A 12241-nucleotide genomic window follows, 5' to 3' on the forward strand; every position below is an offset into this window, starting at 1 on the left:
CTGGCAGTGATGCCCATCCGTTAAGACCACTTTCGACATGAACAATAAATGGCCTAAACACTCTTAAACGAGTAGAAAATATAGTAACGTGCCGTACGCCACCGCCGCGCCGATATTTTTGCCATTCGGCGGCGACGTGCGAAAAACGGCAATAATCTGCGGCGGCGGCGGCGTTTATCGGCGGCGTATATCTCTAATACATTGTGCACCACTGGTATAAATTATAATTTCCTTTTCTTAGAAACTTAAAGTAGTAAAATTTACGATACGTTATGACGTCATTGATGACAAGGGTGGCAATACTTGATGCATATAATTAGGGTGGCCCTTATTACCACTGTTGGATTTTGCTTTTGTAATTCGCATTATTTTATAGGTTTTGACCATAAACGAAATATCCTCATCATCAACAATAGGCGACAAACTAACAATATGATGAAGACCGAGGCAGCGAAGTCTGTGAGCTTTAACCAAAGATTATCGAAAATAAAGATGTTGCAGGGACGAAAAATCGTGTGAAGCAAGCTTCGCAAAATTCTAGTAGGTCACATTCACCACTTACCCCAGCAGAATTTGTTAAACTACCACTCTGTGTATTTATTATTTAACAATTATTTGTACACTTTTTATTCAGCTAATGTGTTCAGAATTCACATTTTTACACTCCAAAACGACAATTGGTGTATTTGGTGTGCTTAAATTATATTAAAAATCGTGTTAAAATTTGTGGTGTGGTGGAAGTGACCTACTAGAATTTTGTTACGCTTCGCTGCTTTCCACCGAAGTTTGCGCCTGCAACATCTTTATTTTCGATAACTTTGCTTTAACTTGCAACATTATGCGTTTATCTGTGCAAAGGGCTAAACATTATTGGAAAAACTATTCTCTCGACACTGTCCATAATTCCCTGTCATACTTCAGTACAGCTATGGTGAGAGTTTTATATAATATGATCTTTGTCCGTCACGAGAGTCCTTTACATCTCATTTGTCTACTTAGTCCCAAGTCCCAAAAGAGGGAAGTAAAAGTATTCACTGCTTTAGAAGGTGCATATAGCTTTTGATATCCTATGCTATGTTTGGAATACAGCCACTTAAGAAAGAATTTCTATTAAAAAATTATATAGTGTTGAGGAACATAAATTTAACAACTTTCACGGCTCAAGACCTCGGGTCTGCTTGAGTACAGGACGCATAGCCGCATTAGGATAGCGTCAACAAACATAGAGCAGACATACTTCATGAAATTCGAAAGAAGTAAAGGGCAAGGAAAAAAGAAACGGAATAAACGTATATGCCGGTGGTTCAAAACTAATGAAAGTAGTGTCGCGGTACACTGTGCTGTTTGGCAATGAGTAGTAAATAACAAGATTTCCCATACAAATTTTTCTCTACGATAGTTCTAGAGATGCCGATACTTTTTACTATACCTAGCTCCATTAAGTCACTTGCCCCCAATCATAGCGCGAACGATTTGAATTGACCACGTTGAACCTTCCAGGTCATCCAACCCTTCCCTTCCGTGAGAAACTTGAGGCCGCCATAGCGTTGTCTGCTTAATATAATTGGAGGAACTATAAATTACGTTGGTAACATTTCTCTATTGGTAATTTTAACGAAATCCGAAAGCTATTGAAAATGTAAAAAAAATCATAATCGGCAATCTACGATGACTGTCAAAAACAAGATGACTTTCTAGTAAAGACACACCCTAATAGTACACATTAATTAACACATTTTTTAAACGCATCTTTAACTGAGAAACTAACGGTATGCATGCATTAGAAATTATAAAATTATTTAATAAGCTCAGAAATAGTTAGTGAGAAACAGCAAGCAATACATCATGATGGGAAAAAATTCACGATGTCTTAGGGCTGCAAAAGTAGCGATGTTAATATCGATACAACGAGTATACGGTTTAATGAGCCGATATCAATTTCTTTGTTTAATATCAAGCATGGCGTCGCCAAAAAAAAAAACTTAAATTAATTGCAGCTTGTTTGACAGTTGGCTCATAAAAAATGATATCAGAAAGCCCTTCCTAACTATTTCTAATTCTATGCATCATAATTTTTATTTTTCGATGAGTGTATAAACTAGCGCTCTTGTTTACAAACGATTATTCGGCTAATCGACTAGTAGATTAGTCGAGTAACAACATTTTCATTGATTGGAAATCGACTAGCTGATATTTGATTTCAAAATATGTAGCATGAAATCGACTGCTGTCGTTATTCAAATATTTGGCGGCTGTCGTGGTGTGGTGGTAGCGTGCTCCGTCCACCACGCCGAAGATAGTGGGTTCAACTCCCGGTCAAAGCAACGAAAATTTAAAAACAAAAATTTTTAATTTTTCAATTAGAAACAATAATTTTCTAAGCGGCCCCTTGGAAGTGATTTGGCAAACACTCCGAGTGTATTTCTGCCATGAAAAGCTTCTCATTGAAGTCATCTGCTTTGCAGATGCCGTTTGGAGTCGGCATAAAACATGTGGTCCCGTCCCGCTAATTTGTGGGAAAAATTAAAAAGGAGGACGACGCAAATTGGAAGAGAAGCTTGGAGTAAAACCTTTTCGGAGGCTATTGCGCATTGTATTTATTTTTTTATTTATGGTTTCATAAATTAAATTTTTTGTCTTTTCGAATCGCAGAACTCATTGAAAATTGCAAAAAAAGTATCCAAATAGTTGTTGTTGTAGCAGCGCTTCGCCCCATTGAATAGTCTTCTAAGGGAAGTTCAAGGAAACTTGCAGTTTCATTAGGGCTGGACCAGAGAGAAAGTAGACTTAAAGGCGTTCGTTTCACATTGCATTTAAAACGATAGTTGGCGTCATGTGGGAACACATTACAAGCAGGACATACATTGGGTATGTCAGGGCTGATTCTGGATAAGTAAAAGGTTAACTTATTACAATATCCAGTTCGAAGTTGAGCTAGAGTGACGCACATCTCCCTGAGAAGGTTGCATTCTTGAACTCTGAGTTTAAGGTCAATATGAACGGAGCTCATCGGGCAATCACTGGCATAGTGGATCGACGACGTTTTATGGATATCTCTGAGAGCCTTGTCATGTTCCTTTTCTGCATGCGGCTTAATTTCCTGGGAGGCGGGAACTTTTCAATCAGATGTCTGTTGCAATGTCCAGGCATTTTTATTTATCTCCTTTATGGAGAGTATGGGGATTCGAATAGTCGAATCTTCCGCTAAGCGAAGGTAATAAACTAGTCGATTAGTGATAGACAATGATTTTATTAAATGTAGAATAAAAGAATTGTCGATTTTCAAGAGCTTTATTTCAAACTTAAATATTAAAATTACGTAGACTTCAATGTGTGATACATCGCGGTATATCAGTTTTATAGCATAGTACCGATACTTTTGCAGCTCTACTAAGTATGTATATGCTGGCAAACGATGCAGGCGAGCAGGCAGGCAGGCGGTTAGTAAGATTGTAATATGAAATTGTTGGAGGCTAAGTTCATGACACCATTGCTTACATTTAACGCCGGCAATTGTGTTGGGTTCGTTTGCATTATCGATTCACCCGTTTTCTCATCCATTTTCGCAAACATGAATGGACATTGCAGATACGAAAACGAGTATTTAATCTGCAGTTTGCATTAGAAAAGTATACAAATTATATATATTTTTTTATTTACGTCTAATAAGGCTTACTTACAGAACAACGAGTTGATTTTTCAACTCAGAGTTAACCGACATGAGGAACAAAATTCATACATTTTGGAAAATTTTTTGAAATTAACTCAGAGCTAAAAAATAACTTGCCGTTCTGCAATTACGGCTACACTTACGTTTCAAAAATTAAAAATTAAATAAGCCGACGAAAACTGTTTCCCTCTTACAATATTTCTACGGTCGCTACAGATCCGCAAAGAACATTTTTAGTTCTTGTGGTCAATATTGGTAATACCGCAGCTCATTTGGTAATATGTTAAGACAAAAAAGTTAGTAAGCCCTTAGCAGTTTTCGTGAAAGCAACGATATTTATCTTTAAGAAAGGAATTTACATAAATGTCTATAGACCGCAAAGAACCCGAAATATGAATAGCGTAGCCGATTTACATTAGAATGAATCATCTTTTAGGAGAATCTGGATGAAATATATAGAATAGGACACTTTATCCCGTCATTTTGAAAGCAGATAACCACCAAAGGCCACTGAACGTCATGATAAGGATATCATCAAGATGAGCCATCTGAACACATTTAAAACTGCTGAACAAATTGCCATTGAGTTTAAGGATTGTAAAAAAACGAAAATTACAATCGCAACAGTACAGCGTCTCTTGAGGAAAAATAATTTGATGGCCCATGGCTAAAAAAAAACCGCTTTCCAACACAAAGAAACGATCCCGCATGCTAGCTGGTATTACGAAAACATAAATTGCACAGAAAACGATTGGCTATGATTCATATTCTCTTACGAGTTCAAAATAAATTTTATTCAGCTAAGGTTCGGGATGCGTAGTAAGTCCCAAAAATCAGGGAGATTGAGTCAAAACTGTGTTAAGGCAACAGTGAAGGATTCTCCGCATATAATGGTGTGGTACGCATTAAAAACCGTGAGAGTTGCTTAGAATTCGTTTGTGGGGAGATAAACTAACTCCGTCGCCTACATTGACAGCATTCAAGACGAAATCTATTCGAAGCTATTCGAACACGGTAATATGAACGCAGCTGTAAATCTGTAAATCCATATTTTTGTATTTCTGGGGCTAAACACGCATTACAAAACTTAATTGAATATATTTATTTTGCGCTAATCAGAGAATATGACTCGTCCCAAGTCGCTCCTTCTTTTTTCCCAGAACCAGCTTAGTGGAGGAGAATGATTTTTGTAGTAAGAATCTATTTTTATTCTAGCCAGGACCATCCAATTATTTTACCTCAAGTGACAGCGGACCAAAAATATTATAGTTTTCATGTTTATATTATCCTTGAATTCCGCGGAAGTTTCTGGAACAGTTTTAAATGTATTCTGAAGCTATGATATTCCTATTAACTAATTCGATAACGAGTGGGTAAATTCAACTATTCAACATATTTCGTCCAAAAGCTCCTTAGGGATAATTCATAATAATGTCTTCCGCCGACGCTTTCCATATTTTGCGTGATTTGTAATTTTTAAACAATTATATTAATTTTTTCTTCAAGGATAAAACTATTACTTATATGAAATATAGTATACGAGCCGGACCCGGGCGCATCTTGCACAACCAATATAATAGTCTCTTATCAAATATCAACAGAAATCAGCTGTTCTATCAATCAATTAAAAGTTACAGCTTGCGTTGCCATCGGGCGTATGGCAGCAACTGTCGGTAATGTAGTGCAAATATTCGCAATAGTGCCATAGTACCATATATAAAATACTTCTACATCAATACCTTCCTATCTTCCTAATGTGCAAATTTTCTGTCAATCATTATTTGCTGAAACTGTGCAAATGTATGCTCGGCGCATGCGCGGGCTTTGTTAGTGTTAGTGAATTGTAGTAGCATGTGTAAAAACAGTATTAAAGGGGTTACAACGGGTCCCTATCCGCTTTACCCAACTTTTGCATCCTAATTGTTATAAAATCTCAGTTTAGTCGATTAAACAATGAAAAGGCCAACAAATACAATACAAGGCTTGATGTATTTATTATTTAAACATGGGCTGCAGCCATACAAAGTACTTTATTTACATAAATAGTAACAAAAAAAAGTAAGGAAGGCTAAGTTCGGGTGTAACCGAACATTACATACTCAGCTGAGAGCTTTGGAGACAAAATAAGGGAAAATCACCATTTAGCAAAATGAACCAAGGGTAATCCTGGAATGTGCTTTTATGACGTGTGTTTCAAATAGAAGGTATTAAAGAGTATTTTAAAAGGGAGTAGGCCATAGTTCTATAGGTGGACGCCATTTCGGGATATTGCCATAAAGGTGGAGCAGGGGTGACTCTATAATGTGTTTTTACGATATGGGTATCAAATTAAAGGTATTAATGAGGGTTTTAAAAGGGAGTGGCCCTTAGTTGTATATGTGAAGGCGTTCTCGAGATATCGACCAAAATGTTGACCAGGGTGGCCCAGAACATCATCTGTCGGGTACCGCTAATTTATTTAGCGGACGCGTGTTTTGTATTTTGTTGCGCAACATGCGCACGGGTCCGGCTAGTATTATTAAATTTGTATCTCTTTTTATCACACAAAAAACAACGCTTCGACATTTTTTATATTAAATTTACTTATAACAGCTGAAAATCTTACGACCGCTAACTAGATTTGTTTTCAATTAATGCATTCGTGGCGCCTACGTATATTTTGTAACTGTTGATTCTGTGCATGAGAAATTCGTAGTTGTCAGTTGGCATTATTTGTTTTTTTTTGTCGCTTTTTGGTCACTAAGGGCTCCTTTACATACATATATCTGCGCACTCAGCAGAAATCGGTAATGCTATTCTGCGGAGTTCTTAAAACAATAAAAATTTTATAATACTAATGGAAAACAAAAGCTTAATTTTTCATTTGGAGAACGAAATAGCCTAATCTGATCTAATATTTCCTGGTACAAATAAAGATTTATTTTACCTTTCGCCCGACGTTTCGCTGAATATTTCAGCCTCTTCAGGGGCTACACTATTTTTATTTTCAAATAAATAAAGAAATAAAATGTCACAACACATAGAAGTTAACATGAAAACATTAAATTACATTTACTACAATATAGGACAATATGAACATACATATAAATGTAAAAAATCGGTACCACCCTGCGTGGTAGTCTTGTCATTACTAATTTATTTAATCAGGCATAGCATATATGCAGCGGCGATATTGTCGCTGTCCTCCTTTCTGTTCATCGTCTTTTGTCTGTTGTTTAAAATGTGTACACGACAAAAGACGATGAACAGAAAGGAGGACAGCGACAATATCGACGCTGCATATATGCTATGCCAAAGAGGATAAATACAATAAGAGCCGTCACTCGTTATTTTTTTGGCATTTACTCGATGTATACTGAGAGGCAGTCGCTACTTTTTTTTTTGGGCGAAATACTTATAAATGTCTTCTATACATTTTCGTGGGGTATTTGTGTTTATTTCTCGACTGTATTTAATTAATTTATTTAATTCTCTTTCCAAAAATCACAGTTGCACAAGGGGCCTATACGGCATGGATAAATGCGAGACAATTAAAAATGTCCCTCTCAGAAAACATTCGGCATCAATTTTTTTAATTTTCAGCGAGATACTCGCCACAAAATAACGAGTGACGGCTCTTATTGTATTTATCCTCTTTGGCTATGCCTGATTAAATAAATTAGTAATGACAAGACTACCACGCAGGGTGGTACCGATTTTTTACATGTATATGTATGTTCATATTGTCCTATATTGTTGTAAGTGTAATTTAATGTTTTCATGTTAACTTCTATGTGTTGTGACATTTTATTTCTTTAATTATTTGAAAATAAAAATTGTGTAGCCCCTGAAGAGGTTGAAATATTCAGCGAAACGTCGGGCGAAAGGTAAAATAAATCTTTATTTGTACCAGGAAATATTATATCAGACTAGCTTACTCAAAGAAATACAAGTACATAATCGAACTGATCGCAAAAATACAACTAGAAATAGCCTAATGTCCAATATTGATAGAAACAAGACGGCTTGTCGAAATATACATATATTTAAGCCCCTTTTTTACAAAAATTAACGACAGCCTTGAGATTTTGTCTCCTTCTCTCGTTGTGTATCTGTACTGTAATGTTTGACAGGCCGCACAGTTCAGTAGTAGTGATATAGAAGTATTACATATATGCATAGTACAAATAGGTTTCTATGTGTGCTCACAATCGTTTTTTTTAACAAATTATTTTGATAAAATATAGCTAAGCAAGCACTACGACCAAAATTGCCCAAAGCTCGCTAATAGCCCGAATCTCCATCTTTACAACCAAAACTTTATTTATAGATTTGGATTCCAAATAAGAGCGAAAAAGGGACCCGTACATAAAAACAGCAATTAGAAATAATATATATTATGATATTACGAAAACTGCCAGGAACTTTCCAACTTTCTCGCCCTAAGATACCACATAATGAGTTAAGGATTTATCGATGTTAACCAAAATATAACTAAAAAGTTTCGTTAAGCAGCTATAGTGACTGTGGAAACGCCGTAACGGAGAAAAAAACTTCCTCGTTTTTTTTTTGGACCGTAAGTGGGTATGTTGTTCACTATGTATTTTATTTTTTTTTTCAATTCAAAAAAAAAAAAAAACCCATACATACATATTTTTGAAAAAGCGATTACTTACATAGTAACTTTTTGAATCACGTTTACAATTCGCTTTTGTTATACATTTATCCAACACAGCTTCAAATACTTTGGGCATAGACGCAATTAGTGCCAATATAACACAGGGATATTTGTCCGACCGTAATGCCATTACCTCATTGGCGCGTTCTTCGTGTGTGACCATAGCCAGCGCTGAATCTGGATATTTATAATAGATAGCATAGTCGATAGCACTCATATCCATGTTGTTGTAAAATAGTTTGCAGTTCATTGACAGTAGCACAGAAATAGCATGAGGTTTATTCTCCATAGTGGCCAAGTGTAGAGCAGTGTTCTATTGAAGAAGAACAAAATATAGTGTAAAAAATTTTAGAACGGTCTTAAGTTTGTGACAAATTATTCATTCATTGATATTGTGACGAATATTAGTATCACTAAGCACAGTTTGATTTAAAAACGCAATTAGTTGTGAAGTAACAGTTAATGTGAAGTACTCTTGTACTCTCAAAGTAGTCTAATAAAGACCATTTTGCATTATTGAATTTTGGAGTTATTTCTTCAACAGTTTAGTGATTCGAACGTTAGCAGAAGATTTGGAATAAGCGGAATTTCACTAAATTCGTTACAATATAATTTACAATCTAACGTGCTATGGCACTTTGTGAACTCCTAGATAATTCTGAACCAATTTTATAATTTTACAAAGAAATCAAAATCTATCTATGGCTTATAGATTGGAAATACATAAGCAGAAGAAGTTGTGTTCTTACAGTCTTTCTACAGGGTCCAACTGGTGCGATACGAAGATGAATGAATACCTCATTTTTATCTAGCTTCCTTTTTGAATTATTTACTGACTGTTTGAAGTTTGTTATCGAGTTGATTTCGGCATAATTTCGGGAATTTCTCCGGATAATTTTATGATCCGTTGGGGATAAGTCCAGAATTATCTCCGGGATCAATTGTGTCTTTTTTCGGAACTATCTCCGAATTGTTTCTATATTGTTTTCAGCCCTTTTTGAGATAAGCTACTTTTTTCGTGCGCATTGTGTTTTGTTAACTTTCTGACAGGGTAGATAGTTGACATATACTGTAGCGATTTCATGTCATATCTTGTAAAATTTGGTTTGGAGACAAACTGGTTTCGGTATTGGGCCATGTCGAGACCTAAGAATTACACCGAAGATGGCACAACGCCAAAAGCGGCTTATCTGTAAACTAAATTTGACAAGGGATGTCGGAAAATCGTTCCTACATACAACGTTTTTGTGGCTTCTTCGCGACTATCCTCGGATTCTACGTTGACATTCGTCAAGATTGAGTGACAGCTTCTGTGGTAAGGAAAAACCCACCATAAAGTCTTAGAAATTTTGAGAAAAGGATAAAGGTATGGTCTCGAGTCTGGTTTTGAATCACTTATTGACTGTTTTGAATTGTATTAGTGCGATGATTTTGAAATAAATTTATCTAATAATTTATCTCCGGACCATTTCATGATCATCTGGGGATCACTTTGGAACTGCGTTTTTTTTGGGGATCAATTCGGGACGATTAAGGAATTATCAAAATATTGTTTTTAGGTCGTCGGAATTATTTTCAGGACTTTTTAAGGTTATATCCGGGACTCTTTCTTAAATCTTTTCGAGATTGTTTTTTTAGGCCTTTTCCGGGACTATCTCTAAATTGGTTTGGGATTTTTAGCGCATTTCTCGAAAATTTTGATATCATTTTGGTACTCTTCCTGGAAATACATGAAAGACGTTTACAAAAGATTATATTGAGTTATAACTGATCTGATAAGGAAAACCCCACTTTTTATTGATGATTCATCGATTTATTATCAGTGCGACAAGGTCTAGACGAGTAATTGATTTGTTATCGAAGTGTTATAAACTTGCTGTTGTTAACAACCGTTACCGAAGAGTTATTGATTTGTTATCGAAGTGTTATCTATTTTATCGAAAAATTATCGATTCATTACCAAACAATTTATCAGTTTGTTACCAAAAAGTTATCGACTTAATATCAGAGCGTTGCCAATTTGGTATCGGCGTGTTATAGCTGGGTTTTAAATTTGTTATTGACATGCTATCGATTTGTTTTTAAAAAATCGATTTGCTGATGAAAGTGTATCGATTAGTTATCGGAGTGATACCAACTTATTATCGATGTATTATTGATTTTTTGCCGAGGATTCAAAATAACCCCTGGCTAGTTTTTTAGATTACCTGTAGGTTTACACACCGAATTTCACGAGCTTTTGGTACTCGCACCTTGTTTTTCTCCGGATATGACTGTCGACGTTAGACAAAGCTCAAAGAAACAAAGAGCATAACACTGCAGTCTTATCCTCACAAAATAAGTCCAACTTAGAACGAAGTATATGGGAGAATCCACCTCATGATCTTTAATGGGAGAGTGGGGTGTGTTGACCGAAAATCTTATTCTCTCTGTGAGAGTACTGGATAACATGAGAGTTAGGGTTGGTCGATTTGTATGGACGAAAGTTAACCGATATTGCGCAATCGGATTTGGGCTCAGGAAAAAAAGTACCACTACGCATACCCAAAAAAATAATTTTCGAGCCTGCGAAATTTCATTTTTTTTTACTTTTTTTCGACTTTGATTGAACGTTTTTAGCGGACATTTTTGGGTCGGACAGGGTATACATGAAAATTTTACAATCAAATGAAAATTTTTTAGTAGGTCATTAAAAAAACCTTAAAAATCAAAGTTCGAAAAAAATCAAAAAAATGAAATTTCGCAGGCTTGAAAATTATTTTTTTTTGGGTATGCGTAATGGAACTTTTTTTTCCTGAGTCCAACTCTTCTCGAAAAATCGATGGCGCGATATCGGTTAATAAATCGACCCAGTCTAATGAGAGTACTGAATTTATGAAGAAGACATCGGCTAAAAGACGCTAGCTTCGACTCCGTGAACCGCTTCAGACAAAATCAACTCAGGAATCCCTGGGTTAATGGAAAATTTTCATGATTAGTCAGAACAGAATACTACTCATGGACTTTAAAAACTGCACTTTGTCATAGGTTTAGCATACCATCAGCGTAGGCGAGCACATTACAGCCTCGAGGAATAAGGCGCCAGGGAAAGTCGATTCTGTTACAGATAAAGGTGGAGAGAGTGAGTATATGAATAAATTCAACCAGCCCACTTCGAACTCATGCCTTGCTTTAAATAGCTCACGAAAGAGTATTGTTGAACTATTATGTAATTTTCGAAGACTATGTTCATTCTCATACTCTTTATATATTTTAAAAACATACAGGAAATGCGATGGGCGATATGCTGGCATGGCATGTAATGGCTTTCGATAATGGAGGAGCTACAGATGAGCTTATATCCGTGAAACTTGTCTCTTAGCAATGACTTAACGATACGAAATACGTTAACCAGCCTCTCTAAAAAAAGAAAAAGTGAAGCAGCTATAATACTGTGGCGAATATTATCAGTTTTATATATCACTGTGCTGCTACTAAATAGATGTACAACAACAATAGCGCAAGCAGCCAGACTTATGTACATGTACACATTTAAGCAAGCAGCCACACTTATGTACAAGGCAACGAGAAACATTCGACACACATAACCAGCAGCTTGAAGCTAAGAGATTATAACACATACACATATCATCAGCTAAGAGCATATATCTAAATAACCAAGTATGAGATACAACTGTTCCAGAAGGCATGCTCGAACGAGGCAACAGAGAGTATAAAAGCAGCGTAAGCTGAGGAATAACTAATCAGTTTGATTTAAACACGCTAGTAGTGAAGTATAATTGTAATTGTGAAGTACTACTCCCAAAGTGGTTCAAATAAAACCATTTTGCAATACTAAATATTGGAGTTATTTACTCGACAGTTCAGCGATTCGAACGTTAGTTAGCAGAAGGTGCATAATTATCAGGAACTCC

The 12241-nt window shown here is 35.9% G+C and overlaps 1 protein-coding gene across 1 annotated transcript in view; it reads right to left on the bottom strand.

The window, feature by feature from the left end:
- The window catches only part of TrpA1 (Transient receptor potential cation channel A1), a 201784-nt gene that overhangs the window by 78128 nt on the left and 111415 nt on the right, over positions 1–12241 (bottom strand). The window contains exons 10-11 of the mRNA XM_067788778.1: positions 8326–8640; positions 3499–3609 (exon numbers count right to left, since the gene is read on the bottom strand). Of these exons, the coding sequence (XP_067644879.1) occupies positions 3499–3609; positions 8326–8640 (426 nt within the window). The remainder of the gene's footprint in view (positions 1–3498; positions 3610–8325; positions 8641–12241) is intronic.

Source organism: Eurosta solidaginis, chromosome 5 (genome assembly GCF_040869045.1).
Source record: "Eurosta solidaginis isolate ZX-2024a chromosome 5, ASM4086904v1, whole genome shotgun sequence".
In the NCBI taxonomy this organism is placed as follows: Eukaryota; Metazoa; Arthropoda; class Insecta; order Diptera; family Tephritidae; genus Eurosta; species Eurosta solidaginis.